The 21,127-nt window shown below is 53.9% G+C and overlaps 1 protein-coding gene across 1 annotated transcript in view; it reads right to left on the reverse strand.

Moving 5' to 3' along the window:
- Positions 1 to 3,783: 3,783 nt before the first annotated feature.
- Positions 3,784 to 21,127, reverse strand: part of LOC120388929 (serine/threonine-protein phosphatase 5) — a 43,818-nt gene continuing 26,474 nt past the window's right edge. The window contains exons 8-13 of the mRNA XM_039511052.1: positions 20,283 to 20,425; positions 19,263 to 19,350; positions 10,546 to 10,586; positions 9,656 to 9,834; positions 8,379 to 8,460; positions 3,784 to 5,804 (exon numbers count right to left, since the gene is read on the reverse strand). Of these exons, the coding sequence (XP_039366986.1) occupies positions 5,742 to 5,804; positions 8,379 to 8,460; positions 9,656 to 9,834; positions 10,546 to 10,586; positions 19,263 to 19,350; positions 20,283 to 20,425 (596 nt within the window). The 3' untranslated portion in view covers positions 3,784 to 5,741. The remainder of the gene's footprint in view (positions 5,805 to 8,378; positions 8,461 to 9,655; positions 9,835 to 10,545; positions 10,587 to 19,262; positions 19,351 to 20,282; positions 20,426 to 21,127) is intronic.

The raw sequence follows: 21,127 nt of genomic DNA on the forward strand, positions 1-21,127 counted from the left end.
AGATTCTGTGGCCTGCGTCGTGCAGAAGGTCAGACTAGATGATCATAATGGTCCCTTCTGACCTTAAAGTCTATGAGTCTATGAGACCACCTGGGTTACTGTGGGAGTGACAGAGAACGTGAAGGACCCCGGCAGGGGAAACCACGGCCGTGATCGAGCCGGAGGGCTGAGTCATAGAGGCGGCTGCGGTTCCTGGAGGGAGCAAGGGGCTGCAGAGAGACGGCACGACGACGGGCGAACTGTGGGAAGGGGTGTAGCACCTGGCAGAGCTAATCCCCAGGACAGCCAGGGGGAGGTGCTAGCCAGTGGTGAATAGAGCACCCCATGACACTGGGTCAGACCAATGGTCCATCTAGCCCAGTGTCCTGTCTTCCGACAAGGCCCACTGCCAGATACTTCAGAGGGAATGAACAGAGCACAGAAATTACCGAGTGATCCATCCCATCATCCATTCCCAGCTTCTGGTCAGCAGTTTAGGGAAACCCAGAGCAAGGGGTTGCGTCCCTGAGCATCTTGGCTAATAGCCATTGATGGGCCTGTCCTCCAGGAACTGATCCAGTTCTTTTTTGAACCCAGTGATACTTTTGGCCTTCACAGCATCCCCTGGCAATGAGTTCCACAGGTTGACTGTGCGCTGGGTGAAGAAATACGTCCTTCTGCTTGGTTTAAACCTGCTGCCTATTCATTTCATTGGCTGACCCCCGATCCTCACGTTATGTGAAGGGATAAATAACACTTCCCTGGTTACTTTCTCCACACCGTTCATGATTCTCTAGATCTCTGGCCTATCCCCTTTGTTGTCTTTTTTTCCAAGCTGAACAGTCCCAGGCTTTTAAATCTCTCCGCATATGGAAGCTGTTCCATCCCTAGCTGCAAAAAATAACTCTTCATACTATAACTTTTATGGTGCTACTATAACTTAGCTGGTCCGCTCTCTTGGGACATCTTTCTGCTCTGTCTTTGTACATCACCTGGCGCAATGGGGGCTGGCTCCTCGGTGCTAACACAAAATTAGGAATAATGGACTACAGCGTCAGGAAAAGGAAGAGACCCCAGATGTGCTGAACCCCTGTCCTCTCCTCTAACCACTAGTCTCCATTCCCATCCAGCCCCAGAAGGGGAACCCAGGCATCCCGCATGCCAGCTGGCTCCTCTCACTGCTCGTTCTCTCCTGTTGAGTCTCTTCTGGCTGCACATTGCGCAGAGCGACCAGGCTGCAGTGTGTTTCCTGATGGCTTCATGCGCCCCAGGGACAGAGCGAGTGGAAAAGCGTGACCAGCTGAGCCTGGTTTGTAGCTTGCTTGTGATCTCAACCCTGGCGTGTGCTGACAGATCCGTGGCGGTATCTCTGTGTGTGCATCACTCACATAGGCGGAGCTGAAATGGTTCAGCCAACCTCATTCATAGACCTAAGGGACTTTGATAAGCTCGGGGACTTCCTAGCTTAACAAGATCCTAATCAAAGCCCAGACAAATGGCTAAAAGCCAAGGACATTTACAAGAAACAAACCCCAAAGAGTTCATTAGACTGGGCCGTGGCTGCTATGAGGTTAAAAGGTAGCGGCACTGCACTGAGAATTCGAACTGGGCTGAAAATCCTCATCCACCCACCCTGGAAAAGGTCAACAAAAACAATTATTTTTGAACAAGCTTCTCAAACCCCCAAAATGTTCTTTTTGCAGCAGCCAAAAGGCAACATTTGTTCAGTTTAAAACAGATACTATTGTTCAGTTTAAAACTCAGCTATTTTCAATGGCAAAAAAATAACACACTGAGGAAACGGAAGTGGCTTTCCCAAGGTCAGCCAATGGCAGACCCTGGAATAGAACCCTGGGTTCTTGAGTCTCAGGCCACTAGGCTACGCTGCCTCTCAAACAGCATGTCATAAAGACTGCTCCCAATGATGCACACAAGGTGGGGCAGCATTAAGGTTATGGAAACATCCTTAAACCTAGGGCCTGGTAACAGCTGTGTGCTTGTCTTTGCAAGCTCGATAAGGTTCTTTTAGTGTCACTTTTGGGGGATGTGATTAACTACAACAAAAGGAAAGGGGGGGCAGAGAGGAGGGACTAAGACTCCCCCACCTGCCAAGCAGGAGATACCCAAGAGGCACGTTAGAGGGTGAGGCGGCCATGTTTGTTGTGGGCGAGGCGTTCTGAAGTTTTTCTGAAGCCGATATGCTAAGGAACTAAATGCAAAGGCCATATTCATGGCAGAACCAGAGTATGGATCTGGGGTATCAAGCCAGTGAGTCTAGAGCTGGACAAACAACAGATTTTTTTTCAGTCCACTGGCAATTTCAAAAGGTCAGGGGGGAAAAATCATTTGGAGTCAAACCAAACATGAAAATTTTCAAGCAATTGAAAAGTTGGGGGAAAAATGAGGGTTGGGTCAAATGCCACATTTCACTTGGACAAAATGTAATTTTTTTTTTTTGCAAACTCTGACCGAGTTGGCAACTCTCCCCATTGCACAGAGCCCAGCTAAAGTCTCTTCAGGGGCCTCTTTGCATCCTGTTCTATTATCTCCAAGCCCCTCCGCCAACACGAACGCCAGCAGCAGTTGTGTGATCAGTTGCTGGCTGATGATATCCAGGGCAGGGCCTGGCTGTCAGCTCTGGGCTGAACTGCAAGCCAGCGCCCAGCAAGGAAAAAGCCCCATCATTCCTTCCGCAGATCCACCCAGTCCCTTTCATAGACAAATTAGAGGATTGGGCCAAAAGAAATATGAGGAGGTTCAACAAGGACAAGTGCAGAGTCCTGCACTTAGGACGGAAGAATCCCATGCACTGTTACAGACTAGGGACCAAATGACTAGGCAGCAGTTCTGCAGAAAAGGACCTAGGGGTTACGGTGGACGAAAAGCTGAATATGAGTCGACACTGTGCCCTTGTTGCCAAGAAGGCTAATGGCATTTTGGGTTGTATAAGTCGGGGCATTTCCAGCAGATCGAGGGATGTGATCATTCCCCTCTATTCAGCACTGGGGAGGCCTCATTTGGAGTACTGTGTCCAGTTTTGGGCCCCACACTACAAGAAGGATGTGGATAAATTGGAGAGAGTCCAGCAGAGGGCAACAAAAATGATTAGGGGGCTGGAGCACATGACTTATGAGGAGAGGCTGAGGGAACTGGGATTGTTTAGTCTGCAGAAGAGAAGAATGAGGGGGGATTTGATAGCTGCTTTCAACTACCTGAAAGGGGGTTCCAAAGAGGATGGACCTAGACTGTTCTCAGTGGTAGAAGATGACACAACAAGGAGTAATGGTCTCAAGTTGCAGAGGGGGAGGTTTAGGTTGGACATTAGGAAAAACTTTTTCACAAGTAGGGTGGTGAAGCACTGGAATGGGTTACCTAGGGAGGTGGTGGAATCTCCTTCCTTAGAGGTTTTTAAGGTCAGGCTTGACAAAGCCCTGGCTGGGAGGATTTAGTTGGGTTTGGTCCTGCTTTGAGCAGGGGGTTGGACTAGATACCTCCTGAGGTCCCTTCCAACCCTGAGATTCTATGATAGCAGCTGATCAGGAGCCCTGAGCACCATCCTGCAAAACCCCCCTGCTCCGCCAATGCACAGCCTGAGGAGCAGGAGATAAGCTATGAAATGGCTTGGGGAAATTGATTGGCATAACTAGGGAAGTAGAGACATTCTGCTCTAGCTCCACGGGTCAATTTCCCTGTGTAAACGGGGGCCTTTGGCAGCCCAGGCAGGAGAACAGCAGGGGGCGCTACGGCCACTCGGGACAAGCGATCTGCTTGCGGGCAGGCCCGGGACACAGGAGTGGCCAGTTAGCCCGCAAGGCTTATAATAATTATTTTATTTTAACATCTTTAATTACAGACAGTAAAATAGCTCGAGAGGCGGCGGTGGGGGGCGGGCTCCTGGATCCGGTGGTGCGCATGGAGACACCCAAGTGCTTTGGACGCATCTGCTGTTGGCTTGCGCATGTGGCACAAAAGGCCGGTCGCGCTTCCTCGAGGAGGTGCCCGACGCTCCCCAGGCTGAGAGAAAGGGGCAAAGGTGGGGGTGGGCAACTGGGGTAAAGCACCCCACAAAATCCAGTCTGGTGCCCCCCCACTGCCCCTGCTACACACACACACCCACACACTCCTGGCATGAGTTGGAGGCTGGGCCTCTGCCAGCCCAACACCCGCACGCCTATTGCTTATCTGTAAGGCTAAGATTAGGTCACGGATTCCAGGACTTCCCGAGACCTCCGGGACATTTTCTGCTTCAGCCCTTGGGCGGTGGGACTTCAGCTGTCAGCCAGCAGAAGGCCCCCTGGAGCTCTGAGCCACCATGGGGGGGTCCCACATCTCCCAGCTGCCGCAGACCTCCCCCCTTACCTCCCCCGCAGCAGGGCTCGGACCCTCATCCCACCCGTCAGCCCCATTTTGTCACAGTTCTGTTGAGCGAAAGCCAGGGCCGGGTCACGGGCTTCTGTGAATTTGTGTTTATTGCCTGTGACCCGTCCCTGGCTTTTACTAAACAAACTGTGACAAACTCTTAACCTTACTTCTTTGTCGTGGAGGGCTAGAGGCAGAGGCCCAGGGAGGAGGAATGTCTCATGGGAAGGGAGGGGCGTATGCTGCCCCTGTCCTCTGTAGCCGGGAGCTGCGATGAGAGAGCTCACAGGGGACCTGTGAGAGGTCCCAGGGGTGAGAGCGCTCCTGTGAGATTGGCAGCTGGTGGTCCTGGGACCAAGACCCCGGCACCCAGGGGTCCTGCATCCAGATCCTGGCAGCCAGGGGTCCTGGGACTCAGATCCCAGTATTAGGGAGGTCCTGTGAGACTGGCAGCCAGGGGTCCCGTGGCCCAGATCTCAGCAACCAGAGGTCCCGGGGCCCAGGTCTTGGTATTAGAAACCTCTTGTCAGACTGGCAGCTGGGGGCCCTGGGACCCATATCCCAGCAGCCAGGGGTTCCAGCCCCACAGATCAGGGGTCCTGGGGCCCAGATGCCAGCAACCAGGGGTCCCGGGGCCCAGGTCTCGGCATTAGAGACCTCTTGTCAGACTGGCAGCTGGGGGTCCCGGGCCCAGCTCCACCGAGCACTGAATGCCTCCAGGGATGCACTCAGGGATCCCTACTGTGCCCAGCTCTCGCCCCACCTCTCTGAGCTGACACAGGGAGTGCCTCCGAAGCTGGTGACAGCACAGCCCTGCCTGCCCACCCTGGGTTTCTGATGCAGAGGGAGAGGATGACTACGGATGGGACCCCCCCCACGCCAACACCTTGCTTCTGCTCGTGACCTGATCCTAACCTCTGACCCCACCAAGCCCCCTCACCTCTCCTGAAACCCCCAAGCCTAGAGACCACCCAACAGAGACACGCCTCAAAGCCAGAGCACTTGGGGAAGGGAGGGGAGGCCTCCGCGCTCCACCCTGCAAGCCAATACCGTCTGTCGGGAGAGATCGGGCCGCAGACAGAGCTGGCTTGGGCCCAGCGGCCTCTCTGCTCCGGGCCGGAGGCTGAGCAAGCCCTGGGAATAAATACAATCTTTCCAATATATTAAAAAAAAAAAAAAATACTCCTGCCTCTCGGCTGTGCGGCACCAGCTCACGGCAACACTACAAATGGGCTCGGCGTGGGGGGGAAGAGAACCACAGCAACCCCCCCTCCCTGCCCTCGTGATGGATGCTCCGGCACCTGGGCAGTCCGGGCTGATGGTGGAAGAATGTAAAAAGGCCGAGGGGCCGTCTCTGCCTAACATGAGGGGCCTCCAGGCGGGGGCGGTGGCGACAGGGCAAGTTACATCATCCCCAGCTGGAGGAGGGTGTTGGCATAGGCCATCGGTTTGACGTTCGGGTGAGGCTGAAAGAGAAGAGGTGGCCAGGTTAGGGCCCGGCGGGGCTCTGGGGGTAGCCCTGTCCCCCCTCCCATGGTATCTGCAGATTCCCCCACCCACTCGGGGAGCAGAAGCACAAACCAAGAGGCTGGAGGGAGACTGCGACGGGGGCGCTGTCCTCTCTCAAGCAATGTCCCAGTGTGGCACTAAGGGGCGCCATGCTGCAGCAAGCAGGGTGGGGGGCGCTCTCCCCAGCAGTCAGTGCTGGCCCCAATCGCCTGGAGCAGCAGTAGGGGGTGCTGTGCTGCACGGAGTGTTTTTTGGAGTAAATCGGTAATATCAAGGTCTTGCTTGCTTGTGGTTGTCAGAGGCGAAATGGGATCTTCCCTCCACACACAAGCTGGGGCATCTGCCTCTTCCCAGATACATTCTAATTGGATAAATATGTCAGGCCCAGGGTTTCTGTTCACTTCCAGCCCTGAACGGGTGTGGTTTTGCTGACAGCTGTTGGCAAACTTCTGTGCTTGACCCCAAACACAACTGTGCTTCTGCGCTGGCGGAAGTGATTGTGACGCGCACACACGCTGAGCCATTACGCACTTAGGAATCTCGGATGCTCCAGATGGGTAGTAAATTAATGATTACAGGGCCCCAGTGCAGAGCCAGGGGGCGCTGGGCAGATGCCAATGCCCAGGCAGGGTGTCAGGAGGCACTGGGAGGGGGAAAGGATTGCCCATGCAGCTGGTCAAAATGTAACAGGGGGCACCACCACAGACACGTGGATCACAACTCTCGACTGGGGATTAGAGCTGGGTGACAAATTGATTTTCCCGTTCAGCAGCTGAACCAAAAAAATCCAAACCCACTTCCGTTCAGATTGACCAAAACGAAAAAAGGTGGCGGGGAGGAGGAGGGAGAATTCCATTTTGGGCAGAATTAAAAGGTCCGTTTTCTGGTGGGTTAATGGATGTTTTCACTCTATGTTTCTGAGGGTATGTCTACACTACCCCCTGGATCGGCAGGCAGCAATCGATCCAGCGGGCGGGGGTCGATTTATCACATCTAGTTTAGACACGATAAATCGACCCCCGAGCGCTCTGCTGTCGCCTCCTGTACTCCGCCGTGTGCGCAGGCAGAGTTGACGCAGGCGGTTATTCACGTAGCTGAAGTCACGTAACTTAGCTCAACACCCCTCCCCACAGCGCAGACCAGGCCTAAACTATTCAACTTTCTGGAATTTTTTTTACCTGTTATTCTTTTCAGCTGAAACTAGTAACCAAATTTGACCTCAATTCGCAAACCGTTTCGCTCCACCTGAAACTGCATTTTTCACCCAGAACTGCCCATCTCTCTTAGCCAGGGCCAGGGCTCCTGCCCCTTCTCGAAATCAGACCCTTTGGGAGTCTCAAATTGGGCCTTGAATCACTAGGCACCTTGGCAAACATAACCCCGGAGGGCCTGTTCCCCCCCCCCAGTTACGGGACACTTCTCTCCCCTTCCCTTTGATGGGGCAGAGGCTGCCCAGCTATTCTGAGAATCGGGCCCTGTCCCTTTAAGACCCCTCAGCCCCCACTGCCCCACAGGAGGGGTTTAAGGGCATCCTAGCCTTTGTCTCCCATGGTTCATTCCCCTCAGGAGCCTTGTTGCCAATGGCTGACTCCCCCCTCAGGCAGCGGGGCTGGAAAACCCCCTCTAGCCCAGAGATCCTGTGGCTGGGATGAGGGGACCACACCCCAGGGCAATGACTTCATTGCAGCGAGGAGCAGAGACAGGAGAAGGGTAAACATCCCCTCACAGCCAAGGGCTGATGAAACTTCAGCACAATTCCTCCTCCCAGGGAGGAGGGTTAACACTGCAGCTCCCAAGCAGCTGGCGCCTGGCTGCTGATCGGCCTGTGTCCAGAGCATCCGAGGGAGGCTGACTCCATGGGCTGGGAGATTCGGAGGGGCACGTGGTGGGCACGTTTTTCCAGGATCCGGCCTCGTTCCAGTGACAGTGGGCCCCATTCCCAGCTCCCCTGTCCCTGGGGAGAGGGGCAGGGGGCAGCTTTAAGCCCCCTCTGCGCTCCCCATATACTGGGCCCCTGGTGTAAGACCAGCCCTGAAGCTGCTGTAATTAACTCACGCGCTCTGCCCCTATGGGCCCTGGAGGGCAGAAAACTGCAACTGCGCTGTGTGCTCTGAGCATAAATCTGATCTCCCTCTTCCGCACTCCACACCTGCTGGGGAGGCCCCTTGAGCGGGGGATGTGGGGGGTGTTTCTGCCCCCCTCAAAGGCCTCTTCATGTTGCCAGAGCGGCCTATAGGGCCCCGGTCTGTCTGCACACTGCAGCACAGGGTGGTATGGGACAGGACAAGCTCAGAGATTTCACAACTGCCCCCACCCCCCACCCAGCCTCCCCAGGTCTGGTTGCTAGGAGCTGGGTCTGGACGGGCAGGGAACCCCAAGAGGCAGACGGAAGGAGCAGGGGAAGGCTTGGGATTGTCTGCCTAGCCACGGAAACAGGCCATGCCCATGAAACCGCACCCTTGGCAGGCAGGCCCACAGGGGCGGGTGCAGTCAGTGCCCGGAGGCCCCGACGGGACAATCCAATCACTCACCACGGCTGTGAACTGGTGGAATTCGGGGCGCAGGTCCGACCCCCGCAGGTGGATGTATGAACCTTTATTCCCCATCTGGTCGCTGGGGAGAGAACGCACAGAGGGCTGGTCACGTCCCGCAAAGGAAAGGGGAATCCCATCCCCCGCCCACAGAGACCTCCCTGACCTTTACCCAGTGGGCCTGGACCGCCCCTGACTCTGCTGCTTCGTGGGAGAAAACCACCAGACCTGTCTGCTGCATCTGCTTCAGGAATAGGGCGAGCAGCGCTCAGCACTTCCATTGAAACCTCAGAGGCTTCACCTGCAGGGCTGGGACCCCCATGGGGAAACCGAGGCACAGAGCAGTACCGTGCCCAAGCACTTGCTGAGTTGGAAATAGAACCCTTGAGTCTGACTCCCAGCCGCCTCCCCTGCTCTAACCACTAGACCACACTTCCCTCCCAGCTCTAAATACTAGGTAACGCTGCCTTTTACAACACGTGCGCACAGCCTGTTAGCTGCTTGCTGGCCGCACTGCTCCCCTTTCCCAGGCAATGCGCCCTCCCCCGCTAACCACGCTGGCTTTGCTCCTGCACAGGAAAGAGCAGCCTGGAGCCCTGTGCTGTCCCCCTTGAAGCTGGGCTAGGTCAGTACCGTACCATGACTTGAGACCTCCCGGAGAAAGCCAGAAACTGCCGGGAGCAGGGCAGACGGCTCAGCAGGGGGTGCGCTCCCTGCTGGCCACAATGTCCCAGTGCGGACGCTGTGCTGCAGGGGGCGGGGACTCACCCGGGGGTGCTCTCCCCTCACACTCAGTGCTGGCCAGTGGTGCTAGGGGGTGTAGGAAGCGTGGACAAGATTGAAGCCTGAGATCCTGACCTCCTGGGGGTTGTTAAGAATCGACAGCACTTCTCACAGGAGCTCAAAACTCGGCTTCCTGGGAAAATCTAGCAAATTCCCTCTGGCCCTAGGATTCTTTACTTCCTGCCCTAACCTTGTCGTGTTGTGTTACTGCTGTTAAACAACTGCCACGCCCCAGAGGTGTCTGCATCTCAGCAGCAGGTGAGCCATCCCTATACAAGCAGTGGCCATGTTCCACCTCAGAGGTGGCTGCATCTCAGCGGATGGGGAGAGGGAGCAGTGATCCCTGGGGTTGAGACTTCACGATCCGAATGCAGCAGGCTGGACAAGCGGCAGGGGCCCATACAGGCCAGGCCCTGAAGAAAACAGAGACGTGCCCTGCTCACTCCGGGGTGTGGCCAGCCAGGGGTCCCCAGGGCACGGCCCGGAGCACTCACCAGTAGTTGGGCGCCGAGAAGACGGTGATGCACTTGCCCTCGTGCGTCACCTCGTAGCCCTCGGGCTTGACCTCGTGGCTCCGGATGATGTAATCTAGCTGGTTCCGCTCCAGGAAGCTTTTGGTGACGTCGGGCCCGAACTGACAGCTCACGCCGCGCTTGCTGACCGACCGGCCGTTCTGGAAAGGCAGGGGGAGGGGATCCCGAAGGAATCACCGAACATGTCCTGATGCGGCTGGGCAGGGGGAGGGGTCTGCACGTGGTGTGGGGAGCAGAGATCCCACAGACGCAGGCTCACAAGGCAGTGTGGATGCCCTCACCGACTCCCAGATGCAGCTTAACTCCCTCCTGCCTGCCAGAGCTTTGGGCTGGCGCCAGGTGCTGCAGACAGCTCTGGGCAATCTCCTTTTCACCCCCGCACTGATAAACCTCTAAGGGGCGACGGGGATTCAATTTCCACGTCCCTCAGCCTCACAGCAAACGCGCTTGTGCCAGCAGAGACGGGCAAGCCCCTGCCACGCCTCTGAGCTGAGCCCACCAAACTTACCTACCCCAGCCACTGCCAGAGGGTGGGGCTGACCCTGGGCTAGCACCAAGCAGAGCAGCAGATGGTCCCTCCTCCCCCCGCAATGAGCTGTCAGCTGGGGCGGAGAACCAGCGTCAGCTGCCAGGCAGTGGGGGGCCCCCACACAGCTGCCTGGATGCCCCACGCCGGTGAGGGCCAGCAGAGGCCGCTCTGAGTGAGCCCACCCGGAGCAGTGACCCGCTCGGCCTGTGATCGGCGCTTCCGTGCAGATGGGGGGGCAGAGGACAGCGGCTCGGCGCGGAGCCCGCACCGGGAGCTGAACTAGCCGCACGCCCGCAGTGCGGGGGATTTCACTGGCACTCACCTGAGGCTGTGGGTCGGACCAGAGCAAGTCGCACATGGGACCTGCCAATGAGGAGAGAGCACGTCACTCCACGCAGGGTGCGCTGGGGAAGCGCCACCCTCGTGCGAATCCTACACCAGCTATCGGCTGTGACTGAGTGAGCCTTCCTCCTCCCGCCCTCCCCGGCTCAGTCCCCTGGGCCCCTCCAGTCCGGACCCTCCCCCCACCCTCCCCGGCTCAGTCCCCTGGGCCCCTCCAGCCCGGACCCTCCCCGGCTCAGTCCCCTGGGCCCCTCCAGCCTGGACCCTCCCCCCACCCTCCCCGGCTCAGTCCCCTGGGCCCCTCCAGCCCGGACCCACCCCCGCCCTCCCGGCTCAGTCCCCTGGGCCCTCCAGCCTGGACCCTCCCCACCCTCCCCAGCTCAGTCCCCTGGGTCCCTCCAGCCCAGACCCTCCCCACCCTCCCCAGCTCAGTCCCCTGGGCCCCTCCAGCCCGGACCCTCCCCGGCTCAGTCCCCTGGGTCCCTCCAGCCCGGACCCTCCTCCACCCTCCCCAGCTCAGTCCCCTGGGTCCCTCCAGCCCGGACCCACCCCGGCTCAGTCCCCTGGGCCCCTCCAGCCCGGACCCTCCCCCACCCTCAGGGGAGGATTTATTAAAGTGGACACTCTGTATCAATGGTTCTCAACCTTTCCACATTTCTGAACCCTCTTCAGGAGTCTGGTTTGTCTCGCACACCCCAAGCTTCCCCCTCGCTCACAAAAATCAGACATCAGAATTCACGGGTGCCCCAGCGCACAGCTACTGAGCAATTGCCGGCGTTCTCATTTTTACTATCTAATGATAAACGAAGGCGACGGGACTATGAATACGGCACTTTCATTTCAAATGTGATACCTGAGCCTGGTTTCCCCTCGCGAGCCTGGTCACTCCCGGAGGCGGTGGAGCGACACCAACAATTAGCTTTTTCTCCCCAGTGAGTCTCTTCCTGCTCTTTGGCTTGGCTGGCCGTCAGGGCAGAACACGAGACTTCACTGATAGGTTAACCCGGAAGGTAACAGACCATCCGAAGCCTGGTTCCCGCGGTCAGTGTCCTCTCTCTGTACTAAACACCAGAACTGGGCGAGTGAGGAGTCACTAAACATCATTCGCAGACCACGGCCTGAGGCTAGCTCAAGAAGATTTTCTTGCTGGCCGGCAGAGCGCTAACATCTGACAAAAGGAATGGGTTTTTTACCAATGTGAGCCGAGTTGTGTTGAATGTTGGGGAAATGACTTGAACGCAGATGTTTACTATTATTTCTTTAATTTTGTTCTGCTCAAATTTCCCCTGTGCAGACACCAGTGACATATGCGTGACGCAGTGGAAAACAGGTACAGTCGCTGCCTCCGCATCTGGACTTCCAGAATTTCTTGATAAAAGCATTCATTTTGCCAGAGAGAGTCAGAATGTTAGTGTCACGGCCTAGCGTGGACAAATTTAGATCATTCCGCTTGCTGAATACATCTGTGAGGCAGGCAAGTTGCGCTAACCACACATGTTGTCAAACACAGAAGCAAGAGAGGATGAATGATCAGAAAGAAACGTGAGCTTCCGTGCGTCATTCAAACAATCTGTTAAGTACTTTTCCTCTTGAAAGCTAGTAAACCTCTGGGTGAAGCAACAGTTGCTGATGTTCGGACTCCACCTCTTTGCAAAGAATGGGAAACAGGCGAGCATTGAGTGGCCTGGACAGGAGAAAGTTGACAAGTTTTGCCAGACTCATTTAAAGCCTCATGCAGCTCAGAACTCATCTCTTTTGAAGCAAGTAGATGGCACAGTGCAGGCTCTGCAAGGAAGGGTTTTTTGTCCTGATTCTAGCTATTAAGTCTGTTCACTCTCCGGGTCAATGCAGCAGCCCCGTCAGGGCAGATGAATCTGCATAAATTCCAACTCAATTTGTGTGCAGAAAAAACAAGTCAATTAAACACGTCCTCTCCAGTTGAGCGGGCCCTGGGCGGTGTGTGAACACCCCTGCCCCCTTTTGGGGAAGCTAGCCCCCCCAGCCTTGCCCCTTTCGCCGGAGGCCCTGCTCCCCCTCGCCCGCTGAAGCCCCAAGTCCCTCTCCCCCATGGCAGGAGGAGCCCCGGACGGCTCGTCCGAGCACTGCCTCGACCCCCGGCCTGCCGACCAGCCCAGACAGCTCCGAGCCACCAGCCGTTTTGAGCCCCGAGCTCCAGGCTGCCAGCTGGAGCTGTGCCCCCACCGGCTTCAGGGGAGGGGGGGCAGGGCCTCAGGGCAGAGCGTGGGTGGGGCCACGGCCTAGGTTAGAGGAGGCATAGCCTCCCCTGGCCTCTAATACCCATCAACACCCATAGAGTTGGCCTTTATCCTTTTGCAAAACAGTATGTGCTCATTGATATCAGTGGTTTCAAGCATCGAATGTGAGCAGCTGAGCTTCTCCGCTGATATCCGTGGACTCATCAAGCTGAAGAGCAAATGTTTTTGCCATTTTAAGTTTCCCTATAAGCTGAGAGACAATATCCTCAGCCACTTCTTCACTTCTACAGCACATGGTGTCATTTCATCAGGGTACTTTCTTGAGTGTATCGGCTGCTTTTTTAAAAATCAAGCATGTTTTCTACAGGCGCCACAGCGGCAGGCAAAATCAGATTTCCTGCACTTGTGTACATCATCTTTGATTTTGCTACAAGAAGGGAGACCGCAGATGAAGCTTTGAGTGCATCTGTGGAAGCAGTTGAAGCTTTTTTCATTTTAAGCTGGTAAGTCTGGACCTCAGAAAGCTTTCTTTGAAAAAAATTCTACTGACTTATCCGCATGCACAGGGTGTATCTTCAAACGCCATTGCAAATGCACCGGCTTCATACTGTTAACTGATGGTTTCTCCGCAAACGAAACACAAAGCTTGAGGTGGATCGTTATGTGTAGATGTGCATCCAAAAGCAATATACTCCTCGCAGATCTGAGGATGGCGTTTTTCCAGTCTTTTTCAATTTCCTACAATTTTCACCATCGCCACTTCCAGCTCATCATTTAAAAAAAAAAAATCTATGCACTTTTACATCACAGCCGCATACACACCATGACAACTTCAGCCTCATTAACGTGCCTGAATGCCTCAGTGACATAAAACGCATGTCTAATACAGTGCAGATACGCAGGTTACGTTATAGAAAGCAGTCTAAACAAGTCATTGTCTGTATGAAACTTTAGTTTGCATTGACTTCGCCAGTGCTTTTTATGCAGCCTATTGTAAAACTAGGCAAATATCTACACGAGTTGACGTAACCCCTGGGAGACCTCTCTGTACCCCTAGTTGAGAAGCACTGCTCTGCACCCTGGTAAAGAGGAGAGGGCAGAAGTTGGTAAAGTACAGGCAGGAGCTGAATAGAAACAATCAAACGAAAGAGAGTCCCATTCAATTACATCAGAGGAAGGCAGACAATTATATACTAACGCATTCTATAAGTAATTGTGTACCTGTGCTAGAAGTCTAAACACTAAGATGGGAGAACTAAGGGGTGGCCTTAAATGAGGATATTGCTATAACAGGCATCAGAGAAACTTGGTGGAACAATGCTAACCAATGGGACACAGTCATAACAGGGTACAAAATACACAGGAATGATGAAGTAAGTCGCGCTGCTGGGAGAGTGGCACTGTATGTGAAAAGAAGCAGAGTCCAACATAGTAAAAATCTTCAATGAATCAGACTGTGCCACAGGATCTCTACAGACAGAAATTCCATGCTTGAACAGTAAGAGCATCACTTCAGGAATATACACCAACCATGTGACCAGGATGGTGATGGCGAAATGCTCAGGGAGATTAGAGAAGCCCCAAAACCAACAAATAAGGGGGGATTCCAATAACCCCCCATACGGACTGGGTACGTGTCACTTCAGGACATGATGCAGCTAGTCCCGGAACCCACAAGTGGAGATGCAATTCCTGATTTAGTCCTAAGCAGAGTTAGCGGAACCATCCAGTAACAGCAACCATAAAATTATTACATGAACATCCTTCTAGGGGGGGAAATACCAAAAACTCCACATTTCAATAGCATTTGACTTCAAAAAGGGGAATTAAACAAAAATGAGAAAGTTAGTTAAATGGCCATTAAGACAGAGAAATGCCTGCAAGCTGCAAGGAAACTATTTAAAAACACCATAACTAAATGTAAACAATCAATCCACACATACATACAAACAAACTGTAAAAGCAGCAAAAAAACAAAGGCCACTATGGCTAAACAGCAGAGTGAAATGGCCATTAGAAGCAAAAGGACATCCCCTTTGGAAGTCAAATCCTAGTGACAAAAACAGAAAGGAGCATAAACTCTGGCAAGTCAAGTACAGAAGTATAATTAGGCCGGCCAAGACAGAATTTGAAGAGCAACTAGCAAAAGGCACAAAAACTAGCAGCAAGTTTTTTGTTGTTGTTGTTGTAAGTACATCAGAAGCAAGGAAGTGGGCTGAACAATGAGTGAGGCTGCTGGACAATTAAGATGCTAAAGCACCACTCATGGAAGACGAGGCCATTGCGGAGACGCTAGTTGGATCCTTTGCATCAGTCTTCACCACAGAGGATTTCAGGGAGATTCCCACACCTGAGACACTCTTTTGAGGTGACAAATCTGAGGAACTGTCCCAGATGGAGGTGTCGATAGAGGAAGTTTTGGAACAAATTGATAAATTAAGCAGTAATAAGTCACCAGGACCAGGTGATATTCACCCACAACGTCTGAACGAACTCAACTATGAAATGGCAGAACTACTAACTGTGGGATGTAACCTATCGCTTAAATCAGCCTCTGTACCAGATGACTGGAGGGGAGCTAATGTAATGCCAATTTTTTAACAAGACTCCGGCAGCAATCTTGGCAATTACAGGCCAGTAAGCCTGACTTCAAGACAAATTTCCTAATTTTCAGACAAATTAGTTGAAACTATAGTAAAGAGCAGAATTATGAGACACACAGATGAACATGACATGGTGAAGAAGAGTCAGCATGGCTTTTGCAAAGGGAAACCATGCCTCAATCTATGAGAATTCTTTGAGAGTGTCAACAAGCATATGGACAAGGCTGATAGAGTGGATATAACGTACTTGGAGTTTCAGAAAGCCTTTGACAAGGTCCCTCCCCAGAGGTTCTTAAGCAAAGTCAGCTGTCCTGGGATAAGAGGGAAGGGCCTTTCATGGATCAGTAACTGGTTAAAAGACAGGAACCAAAGGGTAGGAATAAATGGTCAGTTTTCACAGAGAAGAGAGGTAAACAGCCAGGTCCCCCAAAGATCTGTACGGGGCCAGTGCTGTTCAACACAGTCATACATAATCTGGTAAAGGAGGTAAATATTGAGGCGGGGAAAGTTTGCAGATGATACGAAGGTATTCAAGACAGTCAAGTCCAAAGCAGGCCATGAAGAGTTACAAAAGGGATCTCACCAAACTGGGGGACCGGGCACAAAATGGCAGATGAAATGCAATGTTGATAAATGCAAAGTAATGCACATTGGAAAAAAAAAAAAATAATCCCAACTATTCATACAAAATGATGGGCTCCGAATTAACTGTTACCACACAAGAAAAGAGATCTTGGAATCATTGTGATTAGTCCTCGGAAAACATCTGCTCAACATGCAGTGGCAGTCAAAAAAGCAAGCAGAATGTTGAGAACCATTAGGAAAGGGAGAGATAGTAAGACAGTAAATATTATAATACCGCTCTATAAATCCATGGTACGACCACCCCCAGAATACTGCCTGCAGTTCTGGTCACCCCATCTCGAAAAAGATTTCTTAGAATTGGCAAATGAGGAGAGATTAAAAAGCCTGGAACTGTTCATCTTAGAAAAGAGACAACTAAGGGGGGGATTTGATAGTGGTCTATAAAATCATGGAGAAAATGAATAAGGTAGTGTTATTTACCCCTTCACGTAACATAAGAATCAAGGGTCACTCAATGAAATGAACAGGCAGCTGGTTTAAAACAAACATAAGGAAGTACTTTACATAAAGCACAGTCAACCTGTGGAACTCATTGCCAGGGGATGTTGTGAGGGCCAAATGTATAACTGGGTTAAAAAAAAAAAAAGAGAGAGAAGTTCCTGGAGGACTGGTCTATCAATGGCTATTAGCCAAGATGTCCAGGGACGCAGCCCCATGCTCCAAGTGTCCCTAAACTTTTGACTGCTAGAAGCTGGGACTGGATAACAGGGGATGGAACGCTATATTATTGCTCTGGTTGTGTTCATCTAGCACCAGCTACTGTCGGAAGAGAGGGTACTGGGCTAGACAGACCACTGGGATGCCCCAATACGGCCACTCTTATGTTCATTCCCTCCCCCCAAAAATATTGGGATTTAATCCAAAAAAAAAAAAAAAAAAGCTTTTTGGTTTCCCAATGGAGAACAGACGATTTCCCAAGTCACTTCACCTCTCCTGGTACATAAGAATGGCCATAGCGGGTCAGACCAATGGTTCATTCAGCCCAGTCTTCTGACAGTGGCCGATGCCAGATGCTTCGGGGGTGTACACAGAACAGGGCAGCTGGAGTGATGCACCCGTCTGCCCCCTCTCATCCTCCAGCAGCTGGCAGTCAGAGGTTTAGGGTTGTGTTCCTGACCATCTTGGTGGAGAGGAAGGAGGGCCCAGTGGTTAGAGCACTAACCTAGTACTTGGGCTACGTGGCCAATTCACTGCTCTGCCACAGACTGGTCTAAGCAGCTTATCGCCATCTGTAAAACGGGATTACAGCACTGCCCTGCCTCTCTGGACGGTTATGAGGATAAATATGGTAAATATTGTGGGGTGATGAGGGCGAGACAAAAACCTGAACAAGGCGGAGTGACTCCCCGGGACTTGGGATCACAGATTGTTGTAGTGCTTTAGAGACAGGCTGGGCACTGAGGCCTTTTCAGGCTAAGCATAGGACATGGCAGGCGGTGAAACTACAGGAGGGTGAAGGATCCAAGTGGGCCCCCGAACGTGCTTTTAAAGTGCGTCTCACTCTCGAAGGAAAAGTTAACAAAAAGAAACGAAGCTTTGGGGGGGGGGAAGAGGGGAGGAGAAAGCGGTGGCAAGAGACATGGGGCTCAGGAAGCCTGTTCTAAGCACACCCAGCCCCTGGGAATACGAACAGATAAGGATCCATCACTCAGCATGGAAAGCCGCCAATTGGGAGGGGAGGGGTGTGACTATGTAACAGTGCATAGTAACAGTGGCTGGAACAGTGGAGCTAATTGAAACTGCTGGTGAAACTGTTACCAGAGCTGAATCTGAGCCAGGACACCCCTGGTTAAATAAGCCAGTCTTGGGAAAAGCAGTCGGTAACCGGTTTGTTTTGTCCTTAAAACAGCATTTCCCCCTAGAGCGCTGGTGCTGTATTGACTCAGGGCAGCTACCTACCAGCCCCACTTCCTGCAGCACGGCGCCCCCTAGGGTACTGCTCCAGTATTGATTTACAGGGGCAGCTACCTAACGCCCAGCCCCACTTCCTGCAGCACGGCACCCCCTAGGGCACTGCTCCTGTACTGATTTACAGGGGCAGCTACCTACCACCAGCCCCACTTCCTGCAGCATGGTGCCCCCTAGTGCACTGCTCCTGTACTGATTTACAGGGGCAGCTACCTACCACCAGCCCCACTTCCTGCAGCATGGCAGGGCTCCCTTCCCCTTGGTCTCCCATCCAAGCACTGACATGGCCTGGCTCTCCTTAGCTGGGGGTGGGATGAGACATATTACAGCATGCGACATAAATCTACAATACCAGCTCCCTGACCCTTTTCTCTGATGTTTCTATCCAGCTGAAACAACACCACCCTCCGGACTCCCACGCAGGGCGCGTCACAAGCACCGTGGCCTGGAGGCAGCCCCGGGTGACTTTACCGAAGCTGGTGGGTTGACAGCAGCGATCAGTTTGCCCCAGTGCATGACTACAGAGCTGAACATTAACTCAGTCCAGTTTCCAAAGGAAAACACTCCACTCTGCAAGCCAAGCAGTCCCTCGTGGAAATGAGCAATGGAAAGTCTGCAACACATGTGATCACTTTCCATTCAGTGCAGAGTCCGTCCTTAGTCTATGTTCTCTAAGTTGTTTCAAAGACCCGAGCTGCCAGATTTCCCTCAGCTCCCTAGGAAGGGGGCCATGTTATCTGGCCAAAACGTAATTCCTTTACATTCCTCTACATTCCTCAGTCCTGCCTCTTTAAACAGCACATGTTACTTCCTCCAGATTTACACCCTTCGATTGGGTTCGAGGCAACTGATCCAGGGGATCCCTCAGTGGTTTCCACACCTTGCTGCATCACCTGACACCAGCAGGCCTCTGATAAGCCCAGAATTCTTGAAGCCCGGTCCCATGGGGTGTCAAAAGCAGCAGGGGAGGAGGATCCGGTGCGAGATGGCCAAGCTGGGGACAGGGGTACGGTCATGCCCAGCCCCTGAGCGTTATGCGGGCCAGTTCCCCACTGACGTAAACCAGCACAGAGCCATTGTAGTCACTGAGGCAACACGGATTAGCACCAGCAGAAGTGCCCATGTACTACAGGGACGGGTGCTTCACAAAAACAGGAGACTCTGCTGTACAGTGCGATCCAAGGGGTCTTCCCGTCACTCCCCATGGGCCAGGATCTGTGCACCCAGAGGACCGTCCCACCCCACCAGTGCAACCTCTAGCAGTGGGAAAGGCCCAGCCTGAGACAACACCCCACCCCGCGCATGGCGCGCCTTCCTATCCTGACCTGAATCCGGAGGCTGCCGATTCCTCTCGATCTTCCGGATGTCGTCCAACGTGACCCCGTCTTCACTGAAGAGCCCGCCGTGCATTATCTGGCAGGGAGCACAGCACAGGTCAGGGGTGGGGAGAGGGCGCTCGGATAGGTCAGGCCCTAGCAACGAGTTGGCCTTAAGCTTCCACACCGCCCAACGGGAGTGGGGCAGGAACAGCTGGGAAGGGGAGTAAATGGCAAGGGGGCACATCGGAACCCTAACACACTCAGTGCCCTCCCAGACCAGCTCCGAGGGAGGTAACGGAGGGGCTACAGCAGGGACAGGCAAACTTTTTGGCCCAAGGGACACACCTAGGTATGGAAATTGCATAGTGGGCCATGAATGCTCACAAAACTGGGGGTTGGGGTGCGGGAGGGGGTGAGGGCTCCATCTGGAGGTGTGGGCTCTGGGGTGGAGCCAGAAATGAGGAGTTCAGGGTGCGGGAGGGTGCTCCGGTCTGGGACTGAGGGCTTCAGAGGGCGGGAAGGGGATCAGGGCGGGGGTAGAGGGTTGGGGCGTGGGAGGGTGTCAGGGGTGCAGGCTTTGGGCGGTGATTAGCTCAAGCAGCTCCCAGAAGCAGCAGCATTTCCCCCCTCCGGCTCCTACGCAGAGGTGCGGCCAGGCGGCTCTGTACACTGCCCTGTCCGCAGGTGTCACCCCTGCAGCTCCCATTGGCCGCAGTTCCCGGCCAATGGGAGCTGCGGGGGCAGTGCTTAGGACAGGGGCAGCATGCAGAGCCCCCTGGCTGCCCTTATGCATAGGAGCCAGAGGGGGGACATGCCTCTTCTTCCGGAAGCTCGAGGGCCAAATTTGAACGTCTGAGGGGCCGGATGTGGCCCCCGGGCCATAGTTTGCCCACTCTTGGGCTACAGGTAGATCCAAGTCAGGGTGGTGCCCAGGATTACACACAGGGCCTTGGCTATTCTCCATGCCCACTGCCGGTCCGGACACGTGTCCCCCCCACCCCCCACGGTGCTGCATTCTGCTCTCACCAACACTTTGCCATTGATGCATTGCGCCAGGGGCAGCCACTCAAAGACCTCGCTGAAAAGCGCAAACATCTGGGCTGTGTATTTGGCTTTCACTTCCCCCTCGAACCCGTAGATCTGGTTCATGTTATCCGTCTCGTGATTCCCTGGGGGCCAAAGAGATGGGGGAAGGAAGAAAAAAAACAAAAATCAATCAACCAACGGGGGACCAGCTGGAGAGAGGAGAGCCACTGTCGCCCCTTTCCCAGGGCAGAGGGAGGGATGGGGTGTGAGGAGTTCACTGCAGCAGTGTATTAATAAAGGTCAGTGTGGCTGATCCCCAAGGAAGGCCCCTGGTCACTGGGCTGATTTGACAGCTCTGCCGTTCCCAGGCTTCGCGAATGGGCCGCTCACAGCCAGCGGTAACAAGGGGGAGGGGGTGAGTTTTACTGCTTTAGAGATTCACCGATGCCAAGGCCAGACGAGAGCATCTAGTCTGACTCCTGCATAGCACAAGCCAGAGAACTGCCCCCAAACAATTCCCTGGAGAGCTTAGCCATTGGAACTGGGCCCACTGGAGCGAGACGGAGGGGGAAAGGGGGTGTCACCTCATTAACCCTGCGCTACCTGGCTCCCTCATGCATTTCTGAGTGAAAGTCAAGCGGTGGCTTTTAACCTGAAGTTAAACCTGGCCTCCCACACTCTAGTATCTAAGCACCTCTTAATCCTTAATGCATTTATCCTCCCAGCTCTGCGGTGAGGCCAGGAAGGACTAATATCCCCATTTGAAAGATGGGGAAATGGAGGCGCAGAAGGCCTAGGGGACTTGCCCCAGGTCACACAGGGAGTCTGTGGCAGAGCTGGGACTT

This window comes from Mauremys reevesii, linkage group 22, assembly GCF_016161935.1.
Source record: "Mauremys reevesii isolate NIE-2019 linkage group 22, ASM1616193v1, whole genome shotgun sequence".
In the NCBI taxonomy this organism is placed as follows: Eukaryota; Metazoa; Chordata; order Testudines; family Geoemydidae; genus Mauremys; species Mauremys reevesii.